This window comes from Pan paniscus, chromosome 7 (genome assembly GCF_029289425.2).
Source record: "Pan paniscus chromosome 7, NHGRI_mPanPan1-v2.0_pri, whole genome shotgun sequence".
In the NCBI taxonomy this organism is placed as follows: domain Eukaryota; kingdom Metazoa; phylum Chordata; class Mammalia; order Primates; family Hominidae; genus Pan; species Pan paniscus.
Window position 1 is genome coordinate 142,477,567 of NC_073256.2, and position 23,977 is coordinate 142,501,543.

Here is a 23,977-nt window from a genome sequence, read left to right on the forward strand (position 1 = left end):
CAGGAGCTTGCATGCCCCAGTGATGATAGTGGTCTGTTAAAAGACGGATATGGGCCGGGCGTGGTGGCTCATGCCTGTAATCCCAGCACTTTGGGAGGCCGAGGCGGGCGGGTCACGAGGTTGGGCGATCAAGACCACGGTGAAACCCTGTCTCTAAAAAATACAAGAAATTAGCCGGGCACGGTGGCGGGCGCCTGTAGTCCCAGCTACTCGGGAGGCTGAGGCAGGAGAATGGTGTGAACCCGGGAGGCGGAGCTTGCAGGGAGCCGAGATTGCACCACTGCACTCCAGCCTGGATGACAGAACAAGACCCTTGTCTCAAAAAAAAAAAAAAGGGATATGATTATCTTAGTTCTCTGTACCTGGGGTGTGAAATAAAAGTACTAAAAATGAAGGAAGGAAAACAGAGAGAGAGAAAAATAAAGCAATTTTGACTAAGGAAATTGAATTTTTTTTTTGCTTTTCCCAAAATTCAATCAAATATATTTTTCTTGGATTTAAACAACTCTTTGATAAAACAGTACTAGCACCACACATTTTCTGCAGAACTACAAGATAAAGAAATTCCCACTATCTTCAAGTATTAAGAGAAATAAAGATTACAATGCTTTCTCTTCCTCCATCAATAAGTGAGTAAAACGGGCTGGGCACCGTGGCTCACGCCTATAATCCCAGCACTTTGAAAGGCCACGACAGATGGATCACTTGAGGTCAGGAGTTTGAGACCAGCCTGGCCAACATGGTGAAACTCGTCTCTATTAAAAATACAAAAATTAGCTGGGTGTGGTGTTGTATGCCTGTAGTACCAACTACCTGGGGGGCTGAGGCATGAGAATCACTTGAACCCGGGAGGTGGAGGTTGCAGTGAGCCAAGATTGCACCACTGCACTCCAGCCTGGGCAACAGAGAGACTCTGTCTCAAAAAACTCAACTGAAGTAAAATAAATCAGTAAAATGAAGACCGAAATTGGAATGTCAAACAGCCAGATGATGTCACTCCCTTTTGCACACATGATAATTACCACAAAAACCCAAACAGCTAAGAGTCATGGTGCGAGGCCACACAGACTAACAAAACTGTTACCTTGATGATGCCAACCAAAGTCGTTTTCATCATTAAGATGCCTTCAGTAAAAATGGAAATAGCATGAGTAAGCTTGGCAACCTATAACAAAGAAAAAGAGGTATGAAAAATCACTGTCTAATAGTCCTGGAATGAATAAAGATAACAGGAAATGAACTTGTAGCTTTAGGACACCTGTGTCCACATATTCTGGACAGAAATGAGGCTCTATGGTACAACTGAAAGCCCACTGTTAGACATATTGGGTAACAGAGTCAGAAGACAACAGTTAATTCTTTCACGTTTGACAAAGCATTTCTCCTTTAGGCTTCATTTTCTCATGTCTAAAATTTGGGGCAGAATTCAATGATCTAGACGGGCCCTTTTGGCTAGAAAAGACTATGAGACTGAGAAGGTAACCTCCCCTTCCCTGGCCTCCCCATTATTTGCAAGCAATAGCAGCAGACATTGATAAGGTAGGCAGGTGCTAGCTATATTGTTGAATCAGAATAAATGTGGAAATATCAAGCTTGATAATCTAAGTCCCTGACATATTTCTTGGACTTATATCAGAATGGGAAATTGACACTGTACATCATATTTTCAATCTTCACTTGATTTTACTTTTGATGTCTTTAAATTCTAAGCTCAGGGAGAAAAAAACCAGAGGTGCTTGGAGAGAAGAACCTCTGAGGCTGCTGAACTATTACTGAGTGAGCTTAAAATCTGCCCAAAAGAAATGGTTAATGGAATATAGATTATTTTGAGCTGCTCAAAAAGGAACATGAATATGAAAAGTCAGGTAATCTAGCTCAAAGAGAACAAGGGCTGCTTTAGCAAGACTGTTATAGGAAAAAGTGACCAGCTAACCTCATTTCCCCTGAGAATACCGAGGCAAACAAGGCCTTAAATGACACCAGGAAAATGTCAAGAATAAAAGGTGTGATTGTACTAAAATCATAAAACACGTTTACCATTGCAAATGTGAGACAACAAGTCAGAATTGGTCTGGTGGTCCCCAGAATACGGCAGGTGACACAGGCCTGTGATATTTCATGACTGTTAGTTTTTAATATGAAAAGGCAGAAGTCAGAGGGACACAGCACCTCGTATCGTGGGCCTAGCTGAGCATAGTCCCTCAGCTTGTCTTTGTCCAGGCGGGTAGGCACTTCAATAATATCGTGGGTCTGAAGCTTTATGATCTTTAGAAGAGATGTAAACATGCTTTCTGGGATGATCTGCAAAACCTTCAGTGAAAAGGAAAGGAGGAAACGCAATGAACATGTTTTACTTTTCTTGGCTGACAAATATTAGGATGCCAGTAAACGACAGCAATTTGTCTATATAGGGGGATGCTGAAAAATGTAAAAGAGCTGTTTTAATAACTGCTGGCAGGCACAGGGCTCCATTCCTTTAAACATTAATTGCTTACAGAATATAAAGCTAATCCTTCTAAAAATGCTGCAAAAGACTGTATCATTCCCATTTTACAGATTTTAAAAAGATCAAGGTTCAAAAATGTTAAGTAACATCACTATAGAGGACTCGGCTAGAATGCGACACCAGTAAATTTTGAATTCAGGCCGGTCTGGCTCCATGCTCCATCAGAATTTATTAAAACGAGAATCAAAATTCCCATGAAAACCTGAATTGGGCTCTGACCGGGAGATGCTGGATCTAGATCAGGCTCTTTTACCAGATATGGCTCTGTGATTTTGAAGAAACTATTATAATCTCTGTTTCTACATCTATAAAATAGATGTGAATACCACCAACACTTAAAACACAGAAATAAAAGTTCCTGGCAAGTAAAAACATCTGTACATCCACAGTAGCATAAGGGTAAGTTTATTTTTAGGTGTTGCAAATTTCTGGAATCAAATTTTTAAAAGGGAAAGAGACACGGATATACTTTTGGGGGGCCTAAGCATACTTTTTGTATTTAAAACAGCAGTTATCTGGTAAGAGTAAATATCACCCTGATGCATTTCTTACTTTTCTCACATAGGATACCAACTCTCCAGAATAGTACTGCGACACGCTGAGCAGATCGGGGCTATTTGCCTGATTAATACGAAGAAGGGGCAGATCGAGGGCAGAGGCAAGCTGGAAGAAAAATAAGGTATATCTGTTTCTTGTTTCAAAAAGAGTCCTAGAAATCTTTCTTTCCAGAAAATGTAACATACAACAAAACATTTGGGTTTTACCCAACAGAGGGCAACAACCACCGAATCTCATCAATATCATTAATAGTTTCTGACAATACAGTTTTTGAAAAACCCAAGTTAACTGTGATGGCAGTGGTTCTTAAACTGTGCTCCCTGGACCAGTAGCTTCCGCATGAACTGGGAACTTGTTAGACATGCAAATTACTGGGCTCCACTCCACACTGACTTAGTCATACACCCTGGGGGTGCGGCCCAGCAATCTGTGTTACAACCAGCCCCGCAGGTGATTCTGATGCATGCTCAAGTTTGAGAGCCACTGTGCCACAGAAGAGAGCTACTCCTGTGTGGAAATCAAGACGTTCTGATCGACGTTCTGATAGACTCTGATTGACAGATTCTACCGAATCTGTCCAATCTAATATGCCGTCAAGTGTAAGAAGTGCCATTATTTTATGTGCCATTCAGAAAAAAATTAAATGCTGACAACTACGATATGCCATCAATGATAAAACCCATTCCCAGTTACAGAAATGTTAAAATATGAAAAGAATTGTAGTAGCTAGGTGCAGTGGTGCATGCCTATAATTAAAGCTACTTGGGAGGCTAAGGCAGGAGGATCGCTTGAGCCTGGGAGTTTGAGACACAGCCTGGGCAACACAGTAAAACCCCATCCCCCTCACTCCCACGTCCCAAAAAAAGGTGCATCTCAGAATTGATGTACATGGTACATGGTAGCTCTGTCAGGAGACATTGAGTAGGCTGGGCGTGGGGGCTCACACCTGTAATCCCAGCACTTTGGGAGGCCAAGGCAGGAGGAACATTTGAGGTTAGGAATTCAAGACCAGCCTGGTCAACATGGTGAAACCCCATCTCTACTAAAAATAGTAAAAATTGGCTGGGCATGGTGGTGAACACCTGTAATTTCAACTACTTGGGAGGCTGAGGTAAGAGAATCGCTTGAACCCGGGAGGAGGAGCTGCACTCCAGCCTGGGAAACAAAGCGAGATTCCATCTCAAAAAAAAAAGAAGAAGAAGAAGACACTGAGTAGATTCTTTGTTCATTTACCACGAACTGAAATTACCATGAGAGCAAGGACTGTGCCTGTTGTTCACCAATATTCCCTGTTACTGTAGATATTAGTACTAGTTTGTAGCAGAGGCTCAGTAATTTTTTGAATGAATAAGTAAAAGGACTTAATTCATGCCTAGGGAATAAAGGACACAAAGGACTCACATTTTTAGTACACAGATAAAACTTAAAAAAAAATCCATTCTTCACCTAAAAATAGTATTCCTGAAAACATTCCAACTTACATTAATTAAAACTTTAAATATTTCTGGAATCTTTGAAATTATGCTCTCGTGGAAAAACTGCTAACAATTTCAGTCTATAAAAATATTGAAATTATTTACCTTCCTAAAAGGATAAAATCCTGGGCTGAATTAATGAATGAGGTATGAATGAGGGCCAACTCTTTCCTAGCAACAGAGAATCTCACTGTTTTTTGCTTACCTTTAGGAAGGTAGCTCTGAGTTTAGTAACCATGGATGGATTTACCCTTATGCTTTCTTGCATGATGGATGTGAAACTGTAAAAAGAAAAGCAACGGTAAGAAGATGTTCCTAGGGCCTTTCATCTACAGCAAATGTCAGGCTGCCTACATTACCTGTCAATCAACTGCCAAGCGAAAGAAAGGTCCCCAACGATCTGCATTGTGATCAGAACCTCCTCTTTAATGTTAATGGTTCTGATCATTTGATGAAGAAACTTTCGAGTATCGGCAAGAAACTGACACACTTGCAGATTGGATTCCAACTGGTGGAATTCTTGAACCTGTGTTACAGAAATATACTTAATTTAAAAATCCTGAATGGACTCTATGGTGCTCATTTGTTCTTGAAAACACTTCAAATAAACTACTTCTGACAATTTCTTGATAAAGTTTTTATTTCAAATTATAAATTTCAGAAACGTGAGCCAAGCTATTAAAAAATGCACAAGTTTCTAGGATTAGAAAATGTTCCGCTGCTTATTGTGTATATCACAACCATGTGTTGGAATTTGTGTATTATTAAGTTCTTTTGATGCACTTTTAAAAACAAAACAATGATTCTACAATGTCTTGAAATTTTAATGTATATAACTGAAGATGCCTGGATTATATGACAAAATAAATAAGGCAAATGATAAAAAGCATTTGAGATTTACAAAGTTGTTTACGATCATATTATAGACTAAAAAAACCCAAACAAGCAAAGTAGAAATAATACAAGTGTGCAATTGTTCTGGAATAAGAAACTTTGGTAGAATTATTTTACTGTGTTGCTGTTTATAGTGACCATCCTAAAAACCTTGCAGAAATAAGAAAAAGCCTGTAAGAAAATATTCCAAGTGAAAACAGTATTAATTATATCTCTAAAAATATATAATCATACCAATTGGATAGGGTTATAGATTATGAGTAAAAATGATGTTTTAAATAATAGAGTTGGCCGGGCATGGTGGCTCATGCCTGTAATCCCAGCACTCTGAGAGCCCGAGGCAGGTGGATCACCTGAGGTCAGGAGTTTGAGATCAACCTGGCTACCATGGTGAAACCCCGTCTCTACTAAAAATACAAAATTAGCTGGGCATGGTGGCAGGCGCCTGTAGTCCCAGCTACCCAGGAGGCTGAGGCAGGACAATCGCTGGAACCCAGGAGGCGGAGGTTGCAGTGAGCCAAGATCACGCCCCTGCACTCCAGCCTGGGTGACAGAACTGGATTCTGTCTCAAAAAAAAAAAAAAAAAAAAAAAGAGTTTATGATTATTTTTCTGCTGCTTTATCATTTTAAATCTAGTTAAATACACAATTAAAATTTAAGAGTGGTGAGGTATAATTTTTTTGGTACAATCATTTTTGAGTTGAAAGAAAAACAATAAACTATTTTTTCAGAAAAGAAAATATACCACTTATAAGCATATGACCATTATATAATTATTTTCATTTTTGTGTATTCCTTTCTGGTTTTTTCCCCCAAGGCACACACTTTTTTACAACCCTAAAAATGGTATACACATGCAATTTTGTTTTTGCTTTTACCTCCTTATCACAATTTGCCCAATGTTTCTATATTATTTTTATAATTATGTTTCTAAGATTACATGTTTCCTCAAGTTACAATATCGTAATTTTTGCTACCATTCTCTTCATACTAGTTATTTATTTCCCCAAATTTAGGACAGTACACGTTACAGGAAACATATTAATTCACATCGCTTTTACTTCTGATGAAATAGTCTCTCAGCTATATTTACAGGAACAGACTGCTGGGTGGGTCATAAGGTGTGATTCATGATCCAAGAACCTGCATTTAAAAAGCGTTTCCTTACCTCTTCCAAAGCTTGTATCAGTTGTACAGTTTTTCTGCCTGCAGCAGTAGAATCATCATAATTTAAAGACAATATTTGTTTTGAGATCTCTCTGAACCAAGCTTGAAGGTTTTCTAGTAATACAGAAAAAAGAAAATACTGAAATCCTCGAATTCCTGTAGCTGTGGCTTTGAATTTAACTAAATAATCTTTTATAAATTCAGTTCTTCAGAGATTTAACCGTGGGCCTAACACTAGGAATTTTCCAAACGACAAAAATGCCTGGAGCATGCAACATAGTAGAATACACTTTCTACATAAATAGCTTAGTCTACAGCACTTGGCAGACAAATACTAAAGGCTCAAGTACATGCTATAAAGTGTAGAGGTGGTGGTGGCAGTGGAGAAGAGTTGGAAAGGAACTGAAGGATGTCCCGAGTTACCAGGGAGAGTTTTCTGGAGAAGCGAGGAAAGGTAAAGATCGGATCATCGGAGAGATGAAGAAGGGAATTGTATCCAGATGAAAGGCAGACACAGGCAGAGGCTTCAGGGCAAGAATGACAAGAGCATATCTTGGAGGGCAAAGAAGAGACCAATATGACAGAAGTGTAAGGTGTGACTGGTGAGTCACAGGGATGTCTGAACAATGCAGGGGGTGCCATTTGCACTTAGGAACTGGCAGACATTTCATACAGTAGAGAAAGAGAAGGGTGTCCACATGCTCTGATTACCCTCAGTGTGTCAGGCAAAGTTCTAAGTATTTGATCTTCATAGCAATACAGGGAGGTGGAAATTGTTAGCCATTTCCCAGATAAAGAGGCTGATGCTCAGAGAGACTGAGAATGCTATACGGGGTGACACGGTGACTAAATGGCAGAGCCAGGATTTACAATTATCTGTCCAGGTTCAAAAACTCTGTGCTCTTTACCTCACCAAGTTGATCCCCTAAAGTTTTTTTTTTGTTTGTTTATCAATGGGGTGGTCCCACGTTATTAAAAGGCCTTAATGACTTACGATCTAAGTTATTTCAAGAATTGGCATGACAAACACTCATAATTTTCAAGATTTTTGTAGGGCTGAGGGGCAGCGATGGAGTAGTAGAAAGAGCATGAAATTTGGGGTCTGAGATGAGTGACACCCAGGCTCTCCACCTTTGTACCTTCAGCAAATGATTACATTTTTAAGCCTCAGTTTCCTTATATATAAAATAAGGATTAAGATGTGTATCTTACAGGGTTGTAAGGATGAGAAAAAATTGTGAAAGTATGTCCTAAGCTGTAATTAAACTGTACAGCTGGAAAAAAATGTAAAATTGTTATTTCATCTCTGAAACAAAGTTGGTATTTGTAAGGGCCTAAAAGACACTATCACAGAGATTAATGCACTAATTCTAGGCAGCTAACCGGGTCAGATTGTTACACGTGATTGTTTTGCAGGTCACAATATGATAACCATAATATTCATTTTAGACTTCAGGTTTCGTATCACAATATGGTGACCTGCAAAACATGTTTCTAGTTTATATCACATTGTTATACGTTGGCTGGCTTTTCCCTATAGGAACAATAATACAATTTGGAAATATATTTTTGACCAACCACTCAGCATCAAAGAAATAAACAAAAGCCAAAATACAGTAATCACAAGCTCACACTGATTAAAAATAACAGTTTTTAAACAAGAAGCTACACTACTAAGCAATTCTACAGTGTAATTAACTTCATCAGAAATCGATCTGATAGCTAAAACAAAATTAAGTGTTAAAAAAATAGTTTGTCACCATAAAATTCAGAATGGTTTTTTGGGAGCAGTTAGAAATTTCTTATTTATAAAAAATTTGAAATGATGCCAGAACTTTCCTATAAATAAAATTTCCTAGAAGAAGTAGGATCAAAATCATTAAAGTAAAATTTGAGTTTGTGTTTTTTCAAAACTAGTCTGCAGTACCCTCTTCTGCTACTAGATAGCAGGTGCATTAGTGAACAAGAATCAAGCAAAATCAGAAGAATTTTAGATATCATCTATGCTGGTAGATTATGACATTCTTGGGTGACGTATCCTTCTTGAGAAGATCATGAAAATTATAGATCCTTTCCCCCCTTTCCCCAAATCACATAAACTGACACATTAGTTTTGCATACCATGGAGATGGAGGCCAACTGTGACTCTCTAAACTCTTGTCTATGAACTGGAGTTACCAAAACCCCTGGTTTAGCCTAACCTCACATTTCAAAGATAAGATATAAAACCTGAACTCTAAAATGAATATGAACATTGCCCAAGAGAGCAGAGAGCTAGACGCAGCCAAAACTAACCTTCAGATCTTTATTAGCAACACTAAAGAGGGAATATCATAGGATACAATAATGAGAACATAAAGTCTTTTTAACCTGCCAGTTTCCAAGGTTTCAAATAACCTGTGCACACATTCCAAACACACCAGTATTTCCTCTTCAGCAATTACCATTTTTCTCCACTCTGGTTAGGGGTTTCACTCCTGAAAAGACATCAGCAAGCTCAGTCATCCGCTCCGAACCCTCTTTCTTGTAATGCTCCCATTTGGTTTGCTTTTCTGAAAGCATTTGCTTGAACATCTGTTGAAGCGACAGAAAATATTTATTTACTTAAGAGAAAAATCCAGACTAGGCAGCTTATGAAGAGAGCTTGAGGAAACCCAATTTAAATTTTAAATAAGAAGCTACACTATAAATTAACATTGACCCTGATGTCATCTCCTCAGGCACTGATACTTTGCAGAAATTCAGGGACAAAGCCAGACCACCTCCAAAACAGTAGTTCTCACACCAACACCAACAGCACATAAGCACCACCAGGAGGCTTTAAAGTTTTCAGATTCTCAAGGCCCACCCCCAAAGATTCTCGTTCAGGCGGTCTTGAATAGGGTCAGAAATCAGCATTTTTAATGTGAGATTAAATTTGTGACCACTGCTCTATGGTTCCTTCTAGGCAACAATGTCTGCAATTCTAATGTAAACAGTCAGGGACAGTTTGTGTATTATCTTCTCCAATGACTGGGGAATGAACTAGATTACCTGCAAAAGTTCTTTGTTTTATTATACAAGTTTAATTATTTTTATTTATTTATTTATTATACAAGTAATTGTGTTTATTGTTATTTATTTATTTAGTTTTTGAGAGACAGGGTCTCACTCTGTTGCCCAGGCTAGAGTGCAGTGGGGTGATCATGGCTCACTACAACCTTGAACTCCTGGGTTCAAGTGATCCTCCTGCCTCAGCCTCTCAAGTAGCTAGGGCTATGGGCATGCGCCACTACACCTGGTTAATTTTCTTATTATTTTTTTTTTTTTTGCAGAGATGGGGGTCTTGCTATGTTGCCCAGGCTGGTGTCTCAAACTCTTGGTGTCAAGTGATCCTCCCTCCTCGGTCTCCCACACTGTTGGGATTATAGGCATGAGCCACTGTACCGCCTTAATTCTGTTTATTAATTCACTCCTTCATAACATTTAAATTCTACAAAGTCTTGGGCAGAGAAGAAAAGGGTGTAACTCAGGGTTGGGTTTTTTTTTTTTTTTTCCTGAAACAAACTTAAAAAACATACTTATTTCTCACTAAAGGACATGCCATCTCAGACAAGGGTAGATGGTCTTTTACACCGGGCTCTTAGGAGGTAAACAGGCATGAACTCTGATTTCTCGCTTAAGAAATTCCTCACTTGCCAGCATCATAATAAATCTTGAAAAGCTGAGCAATGGGATAGGGAGACTCCATCTGCAGGTGGAGAATCAGGGCTCTGTGGAATTTTGCAGGGCCTGTAGAGGAAGAATCTTAGTGATCTGGCAGAATGACTAACCAATAAAATGATGAGGGAGAGGATGAGGAATAACGAAATTATTTACAGAGTCTACCCTAACTTTCTGAGTCCCTCGGATCAATCAATGCCATTTGATAATGGCAAAGCAACAACATAAGAGCACCCTGAAGCCTTTGTAAGAGACTACATGGCGTCAAGCCCTTCAAACACTCATTCACATGAACTCACAGGTTTCACATCTCACAGGATGGAATTTGGGATAGGGGATGGTCCCTGAATTAGGAAATGTGCTGTCATATAAAGATTAGAAGAAACACAGGTCCAATTACTGTGTCTATTAGGATAGTCAGAAAGTGACTCTATCAACTGTGCAGGATGGGAAGTAGGACAGAGGAAGCACAGGTTAAAGAACCCAGCTGAAATGTCAGAAATTCAAATGTATCATTTCTTTGAGCAATTTGTATTGGGTATTTTTTTTTCTTTTTACCAGAGCTTTCCTGAAGACCCCTCATGAGTTGGTACTCCTTTATGCTGTCTTGTTTCTGTCTACCTGGATAGACAGAAGGAAGCCGTCCATTCTGTTTCAATAGATTCCAGAGAACAGACTTATCATTAGAAATACAGGCTTGGTCAGTCAGATAGCCTAGGTCTGTCCTGATTTCCACTCAACAATGCTGAACTACATCTTATCTATAGAACTCTTGGGTCCCTGGGGCTCTAGTTCATAATTCTAACTGGTCTGAGGGCATTTCTTTCATTCTTTTTTTTTTTTTTTTGAGGCAGAGTCTTGCTCTGTTGCCCAGGCTGGAGTGCAGTGGCATGATCTCAGCTCATTGCAACCTCTGCCTGTGGGTTCAAGTGATTCTCCTGCCTCAGCCTCCTGAGGAGCTTGGAATACAGGCACACGCCATTGCACCCAGCTAATTTTTGTATTTTTAGTACAGATGGGTTTTGCTATGTTTGCCAGACTGGTCTCGAACTCCTGACGTCAGGTGATCCACCCGCCTTAGCCTCCCAAAGTGCTGGGATTACAGGTGTGAGCCACTGCGCTCGACTGGGCATTTCTCCCTTGTGGGCATTTTTTCACTTGCCTTTGAAAGGCCACTTTTGCTTTGACCTGGTTCCTGTTCTTGGATCTTTCCTGTTTTCTCATCTTGGCTTAATCTGTCTTTCTTCCCTCACTATACTGACAGGGCAGCTCCTAGATGGTAGGGACACACTTTGTTCTTATTTAAATTTCCAGCACCTGGCAAAGAACAGAGTAGGTATTCAATAACTATTTGCTATTCAAAGGGAAACCATTAAAATTATTAATAGATCAAAAAGGAGCAGCATTTATCTGATTTGATAAAATTATGCCTAGACAAATCACTGAAAACACTCAGCACAGGCATTATCATTATGTTAGCAGTCAGTATCTATTTTTTCTGAGCTACTTAGTAGGGGAATATAGTGTCTTCAGACACCTAGAAGATAAAGAAACATCTAATATACTAGTAACCAAACTGAAGCAAGATGAGGATCTGTTCCGAATGGGTATAAATGTCTGGGCTAGTTCCTGGGCCTACCTGATCCAAGCCCCCAGGGATACTGGTTATAAAACCTGAGCATTCCCAGGTACCCATCATTTTTATTATGCCCATACAGGCTTCTTCAGAGGTAAGACTAACCTCAGCATTTCCTTCAGTGAACTCAGATGCCTTGAAGTCTTCAAGATGACCTTGTACAAATGCAAATCACCCACCCTACTTAATACCCTTTCCAGTGGTTCTCATGGCTCTTAGGATAAAGACCAAAGTCCTGCAAGGCCTAGTATGGGCTGACCCCTGCCTACCTTTCAGCCTCATTTCACACTACCTTTCTCTCACTCTCTCTCCTCCAGCCAACTGGTCTTTCAGGTCTTTGAATTGTTTATGTTCCTCCTCACCAAAGACGACTTGATATTCTTCCTGTCACTGGAATGTTCTCCATCACGCTCCCTACCTTTGTCTACCTAACACTAACAGATCCCTTCCCCAGGCCCCTTCAGAAGCTCTTGCGTCTCTTCTCATGGAAGTCTACCAGGATGCAACAGGATACTTTATTCTAGGTACTTGGAGAACTACATTCCTTTCCTTCAGAGCAAATATCTGAGTTCATATTTACATTTTTATTAGTGTGATTCTGTTTTTTTGAGACAGGGTGTCACTCTGTTGCCTAGGCTAGAGTGCAGTGGTGCGATCTTGGCCCACTGCAACCTCCGCCTCCCAGGTTCAAGTGATTCTCATGCCTCAGCCTCCCCAGTTGCTGAGACTACAGCCGTGTGCCACCATGCCCAGCTAATTTTTGTATTTTTAGTAGAGATGAGGTTTCACCAGCCTGCTGGCCAGGCTGATCTCGAACTCCTGACCTCAGGTGATCTGCCCACGTGGGCCTTCCAAGGTGCTGGGATTACAGGCATGAGCCACTGCACTTGGCCTAGTGTGATTCTTTGATTAATGTCTATATTCCCCATTAGGCTATAACCTCTACCATCTTGTGTACCTTTCCCCATCACTGTATCCCCAGTGAAAGGAGGCATTACAGGCTTGTTAAATGTTTATTCCTGTCCTTTAACTATAAGAACTATCTCAACAGCTTGAATCTGTACCTTGAATCAGAGACAGAGCAAGCAATCCTAGTCTTTTTTTTTTTAAATATTTTTAAGCATAAAAAAGCTAAGACTGTGGTGATATTCATTCAAATATTTTTACCTCTTTGAGTATAAACTCAAATTGTGCAGTATCCAACAGCAGCTGGAAGAGGATCCTGGGATTGTACCGAGAGTCTGTTAGAATCTGGTCCTTGATTTGACGAAGGCGTTTGTTGTTTGGGTCACAGGCTAGAAATAGGAAAAGTGTTACCTGCTTACTAAATGTGTAGAAAATATCTATGAAATAAGATAAATTATTAAATATTTTCCCTCATTTTAACCATTTAAAAAGTAATAAGCAAAATGTATATCAATAAAAGATGGTGAAATATAGTACATCTGTGCCATAGAGTACAATTAAACTGTTAAATGACAGTTGAATCTGACATGGAGTGTCATCCTTGAAAGACTGTTGAATGAAAAAAAGCAAGCTGCAGAACAGTGTTTCCAAATTTTGTGAGCATTCTGCGGTTCGTTTATAGCAACCGTCTAAAACGAATGGGCAGAGCCTCCTTGTACTACTTCATAGCTGGGTGGCTTCCTCACGTCCTGTCTGTTCGGAGTTGCTTTTGCTTTAGACATTGATCCCTGCCATTCAGTAATGGACTGCTATCCCTAGAGAGGCCTGTTTGCAAGGTTGGCTCTTGGCTGGCATCTGGGAACTTGAATTTCACAAACAGCTGCCATCATTTTGAGAACTCACAAGATCAGCTCACTAAGCCTTAAATGATTGTACAAACAACGTTTTCCTTCTGGAAGTCTGGAATTTTGGTACATGCTGGGTAGAGGCTACCTATGTAAGCAGCCCCCAATAAAAACCGAAGGAAGCTGAGTCTAATGAGCTTTCCTGGTTGACAACACTTCATATGCATTGTTATGACTCACTGCTGGGGGAATTAAGTGTGCCCTGTGGGACTCCACTGGGAGAGGATGCTCGGAAGCTTGTGCCTCATTCCTCCAAATTCACCCCGTGTGCCCTTTTCCTTTGCAGATTTTGCTTTCTATCCTTTCGCTATAATAAATCATAGCTGTGAGTACTACTAGATGCTGAGTCCTCTGTGTCCCTGTAGTGAATCACTGAAGCCAGACTGGTCGTGGGGAATGCCCGACACAACAAGGAAGGGTTCCTCACACAAAGACGAGGGACCCCCAAACAAGAAGCAGCAGACCTCTGGCCATCCTGCTCCTTGTAGAGGCCAGAGGGCATGGCAGGCAGTCAGAGTTTTCTGAACTATCCACTACCCAGGCACTAGGCCAAGGTCACAAAATTAGGCAGTGATTGACCCAAGGTAAAAATACTGGATGTCCTAATTCTTAGATGATCCTATCTGCCAAGCTAAACCATTTCAAATGAAATAAACGCCAAGTTAAAAGAATAGAATAAAAAATATTGGTATTTGCTTAGATTGGTTTATAAGGCCAATTACTTATCTAAGAAAGAGTAAGTAGAATAAGGCAAAATACTTACAAGGCAAAGCTACTGCTGTGGTTTCAATGCGTCTTCCAAAAGTTCACGTTAGACACTTGGTTGCCATTGTGTCAGCGTTAAGAGGTAGAGCCCTTAGCAGGCAATTGTGTTATGAGGCGTCCACCCTCATGAATGGATTAATGCCATTATCTTGGGAGTGGGTTAGTTATTCCAACAGTGGCTTTGCTATAAAAGTGAGCTCTCTCTTGCACCCACTATCTTGCCCTTCTGCCTATCCGGCATATATTGACCCTTGCTAGATGCTGGCACCATGCTCTTGGACTTCCCAGTCTCCAGAACTATGAGCCAAATAAACTTCTTTATACATTTCCTACTCTGTGGTATTCTGTTATAGCAGCAGAAAATGAACTAAGACAAATAAAGTCAAAGTCAAAATAAAAACTCTAAGACTTAAACAGACTTTGTCAAAAAGTTCACAGCTGATAGGTATAAGGTCCATGGTAGTTACACTAGTATTACATGTGCCCCCTCCTGCCTTCCTAGTCCTGCCCCCATCAATATCTCAGGATGTCTGGCAGGTACAGAACAACAATGTTGTATAGGTATATGTATATGTCATGGGTGGTTTTGTTGCTTTAATTATGATGAAGCCTGTGGAAGGTCATCTTATATGCTGATTTCTAAGTTACTCCATCAGGAGGAGACTCGTGACAACCTGGAAAAGAGGCTCAGTTTTCATGGGAAACTGCAAAGTTCTGATTTTTCATGAATTTGCCAGAACTATGTGGGAAGAAATATATTGGAACTGGTGACACTGATTACACAAAGAGAAAATTTTCAGCTCCATATTTACCTAACTAAACAAAAATCAAACAAACTCAGAAGGAGCTCCAGTTGTCTTTATACTAATTTTAATTAAACTAGAAATCTCCTGATTTTAATCTGCTTTCATGTTTGCATAGGGAATGTTTAAGTACCCAGTTGTTGGACAAACACTCTGTATTCCTCAATGTGCTTTAACATTTAGCTTCTTGGTATAAACCAGGTTTGCTTCTGGGGTTCCCAGGGCCTGACCATCTCTCTCAGATCTGACCCTTAAGGATTCATACCCAGAGAACTGCAGAGCCATCAGAACTTTGGGGTCAAACTTCAGTAGCCAGCCAGCCTTTCTCATCCCTTATTTCCTCAGAGAATATTTCTTTACAAGGTTCTGTACAAGCATCCTAAGACGGGGAAATGCCTCCAGCAACTCAACAGGAGGCAATGAGACTAGGCCTGCTTTTCTGTACACCATGACTGAAATTCTATAAAAGTTAACTAAGCAGTTGCTTTTCCCATGTGTGACTCACAATCAGATAGGTCAATCATTTGTTTCTGATAAATTATGACCCCATGCAATCAGGTCAGACAACTGCCAGGCACAAACGTGAAAGACAAATGTGGCTGAAGATAAAACCACAGACCTCTGGCAAGCCAAGGTTGTCCCTGGCATGGGTGCGAATTCAGGAGACTACTGGCTTTCCGAACATAGACAGGGCCATCAGGCAGAGTCACACAGAAGATGAAGATGAGGCTGAGTCACTAGAAAACCCCAGTTGGTTTTATGACAGGATAAAGTGAGGGCTTGAGTTGTTTATACGATTGTGAATGCAAGACTTTTGGTAAAGAAGATTAAAAGCTGAGTCAATGTAGTAAAATCCTCAAATTAGAACTGGAGTTTATGTAAAAAATAAACTCAACTAATTAAAAACAGATTCAGGGATTAAAAACTTCAGCCATCGTGTTCATACTGTGGGTAAATTGTAAATGGATACAGGCCAACAAGCAAGATGATGAAACAAACTGGAAAGCAGCTCTCAGGATAAAGGTTTAAGAAGCTGGAGAGAAGGCTGAGGGGAAACTCCACACATTTTCAAAGACACGAAGGATGAGGAAGTCCAACTGCTGTTTTCACTGTGGACCACCCATAGGAAGTGGAAGCAGACGGTAGCTAGAGGGACTGTGAAGTCATCTTGGCTGGAAGAGCTGTGAGACAGGGGCTACCATGTTACAAAGGAAGGCTACAGAGAAATCTTGTGTGCACAGTTTTTTAAAGAGACACAGTCTTATCTGGACGAACAAAGAAGTGCTGCACACAGTGCCTGTCTCAGAGTTGGTCCTCAAGGAAAGTTTATTGAGTGAAAAACAAAAAGCAGAGGGCTTCACAGGCCTGCTGAATGACACACCTCTTAGGGGTAGGGGTATACAGTCCTGGATGAGGGAATGCATTGGTTAATTAGTGTTGATCCAGCATTTACTAAGAATAAGAAACTGTGCCAGCCCTGAACAAGCTCAGAGATGTTAATTCAACTTACTTATTTTTCTACCATTAAACCAGAGGTTGAAGCGTTTCTCACAATCTGAACTTGATGGTCAAACTGTGTGAACAGAAGGTCTCGGAGGAGACCATGACTCATAAAAAGCTAAGATCCAGTCTACCTTAAATAAGCACTCTGGTCCAGCCAGGTCATCAACTCAGTGGGCCCATATGTTTTTCTGCACTTTCAAAATCGTATCACTTATTCCATCATTTCTGTAGTCTAGAATTTCTTCTGCTTTTTGCTTCAAAACCTCATCACACGCCTGGTTGGCTCCTGATTCCTGTATGGGGTTTCCTGACCTCCTCTGCTCCCCTATCCCAAGCAATGTTTCCCTCTCTACTCTGAACTCAAATCACACCAACTGTCTGTTTGACACACCTGGTGTCTGTTTACTGCCTTGGACCTTGAATTAGTTTCCCACTGCTGCTCTAACAATTACCACAAACTCAGTGGCTTAAAACAACACAAATTTATTCTCTCACCATCCCAGAAGTGACAAATCTGAGATGGGGCTCACTGGGCTAAAATCAAGGTGATGGCTGCGCTGGGCTCCTTCTGGACATTCTAGGGGAAAAGTCTGTTTTCTTGTTTTCAGCAGCTAAAGGCTGCCTGTATTCCTTGGCTTGTGGCCCCCTCCATCTTTAAAGCCAGCAATGGCCAGTCAAGTTTTTGTCACAATGCTATCTCTCTGGTTCTGACACTTCTACCTCCCTCTTCCTGATTTAAGGACCCCTATATTTACAGGCTGGGCATGGTGGCTCAGACCTATAATCCTAGCACTTCGGGAGGCTAAGGTGGGCAGACTGCTTGGGCTCAGGAGTTTGAGACCACCCTGGCCAACACAGTGAAACACTGTCTCTACAAAAAAATACAAAAAACTTAGCCAGGCATGATGGCACACACCTGGAGTCCCAGCTGCTTGCGGGGATTGCGGAAGTTGTATCGCTTGAGCCCAGGAGGTCTGAGTGAGCTGAGATTGTGCCACTGCACTCAAACCTGGGGAACTTGAGATCCTGTCTTAAAAAAAAAAAAAAAAAAGTGGGTGGGGGGGGCGGGCTCTTATTTTATTATTCTTTTTTGAGTCGTGGTCTTGCTCTGTCACTTAGGCAGCAGTGCAGTAGCATGATCTTGGCTCACTGCAGCTGCAACCTCCCAGGCTCAAGTGATCTTCCCACCTCAGCCTCCCCAGTAGCTGGGACTACAGGTGTGTGCCACCATGCCCAGCTAATTTTTTTACTTTTTGTAGAGATGGGATCTCACTGTGTTACCCAGGCTGGTTCTGAACTCCTGGGCTCAAGCTCTCCTCCTGCCTTGGCCTCCCAAAGTGATGGGATTACAAGTATGAGCCACCACACACAGCAAGGACCCTCATGATTACACTGAGTCCACTGGGATAATCCAGAAACATCTCCTTAAAGGTCAGCTAATAGGCAACCTCAATCCCCCTTTTTCATGTAATATATCTACCGGTTCAGGGACTAGGGCATGAACATCTCTGGGTGTGGGCTGGAAGGCATTATTCTGCCTACCACAGATCTGCAGTTCTATTTTTTCATATGTCTACATTTGATCTCCCCATTCTGATCAGTGACAAGCTCCTTGAACATGAGAGCTAAACATCCTCTTACTCCCTAGCACCTAACAGTATCTGACAGGGGAGAGCTTTTCAGGTATGCTAGTGGCCTATCCAAGTTGACAAAAAATGAGTAACTTTAAAAAGCAACTTGATTCTCATCCAAGGCCTCTCTCCCTGCTAAACCACTCTGCATCGTGAAGTAGGTCCTGATTCTGAGAGTCTTTATGTGGAGCAATATAAACGGCCACCCCTTTTGTGCATTACCTGAGTCTGCTGTATGAAGCATCAGCCATCGGATGGCAACATTGCAGTCTCTCAGGCAGTTCAGAAGCTTTGGGATATTGTCCAGAACCATCTCCTCCCTTAAATAACCTTCTTTTAGAAATTGCTGCACTTGAGCATGCACTCTTTCACTGACAGTAGCATATCTGCTTGCCTTGACAAATAAGAAACTTGAATTACATTTAAAAAGTCATTTATCTTGAAAATAAATCACATTCAAATGAATTCACTGACAAATAGTAACATTTCTATATAGGATGAATGGCATATGGATTACAGTTATAGGGCTCGAAGATAACATTTCTATAAGATGAATGACATATGGACTACAGTTATAGGGCTCAAACTTTAACATTTTTATATCATTTCTGTACAAGATGAATGACATATGGACTACAGTTATAGGGCTCAAACATTAACATTTTTATGTAATTTCTATATAAGATGAATGACATATGGACTATAGTTCTAGGGCTCAAAGATAACATTTCTATATAAGATGAATAACATATGGACTATACTTATTGGGCTCAAAGACAACTGGCTTATTGAACATATTTGAAAAAAGCACTGGACTTAGAATTCTGAGACTACATCCTAGTTCTGGCTGTGATTAAACTTTGGTGTGACTTGGGGCTTAACCCCTGTGTATTGGTTTCTTCAAATTTCAAACGGAGACTTGGACCAGGTGGTTCCTCAGAACTCTTCTATTATTAACTTAGATGAAAAAGAAAATAAAGACAGAAGTTCAATTGCTTGTTCTTGCTAATACTGTTGACAAAGAAGGCAGAACAGAGCAGAAACACTTAAAATATAAGACTTCTTCTACAGGCTTATGAAAGCTTAGCAAAAAATACACCTTAGTATATCAAAAATGAATTTCCAAACCAGCTTTTTGGAAAATTTGGTCATTCTGCTTTACTTAAAGTAAGTCAAATGTTAAACATCATTAACCTCGTCAAGTTAGTTGAAATCTATGGTATCAAGAAACCTCTTAAAAATGTCACAAATGAGAAAATGCAATTTTAGAAAGGGATTTTAGCAATGAAAAATTAATGATCTGATGTTGCTAAGTATAAAAGTGCCACTTTCTCTAATATATTTCTAGGAGATGTGCCAACATTGAAATTATTTTGTGCATTATTTATGGAATTCAATTTACTTGAATAAAACATGATGAAGTTTTTTGAGTCAATATTGTTTTATCCACACAGGAAACTCAGTAACTGAGCCAGGATGAGGAACATAACCATTTAGAAATATCAAGTATGTTCCCCAAGATTTTATCTTTATTCCTCTACTTACTTGGATGTTCCCTTCTGCCTTGTGTAAGAACAAAAGAGATAGAATATAACCGTTTAAACTTTAAGATGAATGTCTTGAGTCTTGTTGCTTATTTAGCACAACACAAATGATAAATTTAAATTACAGTGACAGGACATATTATCCATATTCAGTTATCATCTTCATCATTCATCCTACTTATAAAAACATATTAATTCCAGCTATTGGTACAACCAACTCTGGCCATGAGAATATAGTCTTTAAGCAAAAGTAAACTAAGTCATTTGGGGCATATGCCATGCTTCTTTGTCTTAGGGTACTGACTCTTCCTTAGGATCCTAATCTTCAATTTACATATACCATATAACAAAACCTACAATTACCTATCTTATTCTAACCTATAAAATTCACCTTTTATTAATCATTGCATTAAATTATCTAAGTGATTATCTTCCAAATTCCTTGGGAAATCTACTTAGCTTATTTGCTACTTCATAAACTAGGCCTGCAGTTATCAGAGAATGTCCCCAGATTAGAACCTACCTGTTCTCTGACATTTGAAAGGTCCAGGGTATTATTTAAAGCAGTTTTTGCAGCTTTGTAAGGTTCCCAAGCATCTACTAGATTAACTGTGATCCCCATGTAAATACTAATTACCTGAAAGAGGAGACATTCAGTATTTGTTAAATTCCTACTCACTTCAAGGCAAAGGGTTGAATACTAAAGTTATAGAAGGCAATACCCACTCCATGTTTAAATTCCATTCCAATGAAAAACCAAGATTTTCCAAATATATAGGTAAGTGTTCCTGATTGTTAATTCATGTTAATAGGTATAAAGATCTCTTTACACCTATTAAAGTTGCTTTTTGAAATTCTCTATTGTGTAATATTAATGTTTTCTCACCAGTTGTTTTATTGGTTGGCAATTGCCTGGGATATCTTTTTTAAAATCCCTTCATTTTCACTGTGCTAGGGTATTTTTTCAGGTGTGTATCTTACGCGTTTCATGTAATTGGATTTTGGTCTTTCTTAATAATAAATATGTCTTTAATTATAGTATCATGGTCAAAACTTCTTTATTAAACTTAGGAACATGAAGCCACACTATCAGTGTTTTCCTCTTGGCTGCTCAACTCTGAGCTCACTAATATGATTCACAGTTGGCCAGGAACCACCACTTCCTAATGTAGGCTGTTCTCATACTACCAATAAATTGAAGGCCCCTCATAACGATAGTTTATGTGATTCAATAGCCGATATAGAAGCAGAACAAAATCTGCTACCTGCGAATATAATCCAACTCCCTGCATTTTGTTAAAGCCTCTTTGTTTTCATATATTTCATTTCATATATATTATGAAGCAAACTTTATTCCTATAAGAATATTTTTAAATGAAACAATGCTTACAAAGGTACAAGCATATCCTTGCAATAATATAAACTTTAGTAACCCCATTACAGTTAGCTTATAGGTAAAACTTTATTATTAAAGTGAAATTCCTATTCACAAAGTGACAAATTAGATGAATTTGGCTATCTTAGATTCAGAAAATGGAAAAGAATAAATAAATTCTTACACAACTTAGTTGTAATCTCAGTAGCTAAAGCAAGAGACATTTTAATAAATGATTTAATCTTGAGAGTATCCATTTTAGAAAAAGACTAGTGGGTTCTTCAGGAAGTTTTACTGACTCATTTATTCCTTTATGTTATAATTATAAAATTCTCAATACAGTTAGAGCAAGTTTACCTAAGTGATGTTATGTCCCATTATTTACAACATTACAACCTCTGGGTTAAAGGCCAAAAGAATGGGAAGTTAGTTCTCTAACACATTTACTGTAGAGGAAAAAAATTAGCAATACTTGCCCAATTATCTGGAAAGTATTTATCCACTATCTCTCTCATTTTTGCTTGATGGGTGTGAAGGATGGAAGGCTCAAAGTAGAGAATCACGTACAGCATGGCAGCTTGGTTTGCCAGGGCTGTGCTGCGATGCTCCGGCAAAGGATATGCTGAGACCTGCAATGTCAAGACGACACCCCAAGAAAGCTGTTGGCAACATTTGCACGTAGACATGCTCAAATTGAACTCTCTGGTTGTAAGACACATCAGTTTCTCCAAAGCCCATCACCTTTCAGGATCCTGGACACTGGAAGCCCTTCTCAGACTGTACCATTGCTTGCCAAGGTCTTCCTTCTTATTCCTAACCCCATAATATTCTCTTCTTCCAGCCCTTGACTGCTGCAATTCTAAGTCTTTTCTTAAAAAAAAAAAAAAAAAAAAAAGTCCTATTCCTGTGTCTCCCACCACTTCTCCATTTTTGTATCTTTCCCGTTGGAGACAACCCTTAGAACTGACAGGCTCCACTCACTGTTGCTATTTTCTCACTTTCTGTTTATTATTCAACTCACTGAAATTCGACCTCCATCATCATCCCAGTGGAATTCCCTAAGGTCGCTCATGACCTCACAACCATCCAATTCAATGGCTTCTTTTTAAGACTCTCACTTAAATTCTCTGAGGAATGAAATCTCTCCTCTGGTTTCCTAGATACCACTCTCTCTTCTCAATCTCCTTTGCTGAGTCCTCGTCTTCTGCCTTTTAAATGTTCGTGTTCCCCAGGAGTTCATCCCCTCATGTACTAGAAATCTTTGGATGCACAAAGCACATATCACCTTGAGCTACCACAAGCAAAAAGGAGAGAAATTGTTATAAGGGCAGACATAGCCACGTCACATGAAACCTGCAGGCAGGAATGTGGCCAGGCCACAGGAAGCGGCTGGGGCTGGGAACCGGAATGCCTTCGCTCTTTCTCCCCTTGATGTGTCGGCCCACCTTTTCTCTCCCTCCAGGCTAGTCGCCATATACATGGCAGAATGAGGCTGCCCACAAACTCCCAATTTTGCATGTTGTGGATAAACTCCAATCCAGAAACTGTTTCTCAGGCCCAATTCCAAATTACCTGGAGACAGAATCTGATCCATCAGCCATGACCAGGGATGGGGGAGGTGCAGGACAGAGAGTGGGGTGGACACACAGCACAATCACAGCTTAACCCTTGTGCTAATAAAGATCATGGGGCAAGGAGGAAATGGAAGCACATTGCCTTCAGAAGGACGTGGAATGAGAGGCAATCAGGAATGAGATGCTCTGAATTCACACAGACCAAATTCAAGTTATGGTTCTGCTACTTAGTAACAGGAATTTAAGGAAATTATTTAAGCTCTCCAAGTCTTATTTTTCTCAACAGCAACATGGGGGATAATGCCATCTACTTTACAGGGCTATTGTGAGGAACAGAGAAAATGGTATGGGAACAAAACCTCCTTTGTGGCTGGTTTGGACTGAATTCTCAATAAATGGCAACAATTATTATGGAGACCTGGCTTCTGTGGGTAGCTTCTGATTTTGAATTGTCTTAAAACAACAACAACAACAACAACAACAACAACAACCACCCTCTTATTTATACTTAACATATTCACACAAAAAACTAACAAGCTACCTAAAGAACTGCACAGATCAGGTTCATTCTCTGATAAATGATATCCACAGTTATCACAGGCCTCTTTACTCCCTAATTATAATTTTTACAAATATTTAAATATATAACATCTAAAATTATGTTTTCTTCAGAAGAATGAAGTCAAATGGTAATTTTATTTGGCGTTTTTTAAAAGGAAGTGACTACTACACATACTGGCAAGGGGAGTGGGACGATTTTCAAATGCTGCATGATCTTCACAGCCTTGGTCAGGCTGCCTCCTTTCCTGGCACTCCTCTTATCTTCCTTTTGTCACCTGTTGTGACCTTGCTGCCACTGCTGTATGCTCTAGTGGCACCCTGTGCTTACCCTAAGATAACACCCATCTTGCTTTACTATAATCCTGTCATCTGCCTTTCCTAAGCTACAAGCTCAGTAGGGGCAGGGACATGGCCTGTCTTCTTCGGTGATGGGTCCCCAGCATCGCGCATGTGAATGGGCACGTATCACAC

At 40.0% G+C, this 23,977-nt stretch overlaps 1 protein-coding gene across 3 annotated transcripts in view; it reads right to left on the minus strand.

Annotated features, from left to right (window-relative positions):
- Nucleotides 1-23,977, minus strand: part of WASHC5 (WASH complex subunit 5) — a 67,829-nt gene that overhangs the window by 30,540 nt on the left and 13,312 nt on the right. For all 3 annotated transcript variants that reach the window (XM_003820458.5, XM_008973917.4, XM_055116944.2), the window contains 11 exons: nt 21,848-22,000; nt 20,520-20,633; nt 18,675-18,846; nt 13,107-13,234; nt 9,046-9,175; nt 6,603-6,715; nt 4,899-5,065; nt 4,745-4,820; nt 3,059-3,169; nt 2,170-2,310; nt 1,085-1,165 (listed from right to left, as the gene is read on the minus strand). In XM_003820458.5, coding sequence (XP_003820506.1) covers nt 1,085-1,165; nt 2,170-2,310; nt 3,059-3,169; nt 4,745-4,820; nt 4,899-5,065; nt 6,603-6,715; nt 9,046-9,175; nt 13,107-13,234; nt 18,675-18,846; nt 20,520-20,633; nt 21,848-22,000 — 1,386 coding nt within the window. The remainder of the gene's footprint in view (nt 1-1,084; nt 1,166-2,169; nt 2,311-3,058; nt 3,170-4,744; nt 4,821-4,898; nt 5,066-6,602; nt 6,716-9,045; nt 9,176-13,106; nt 13,235-18,674; nt 18,847-20,519; nt 20,634-21,847; nt 22,001-23,977) is intronic.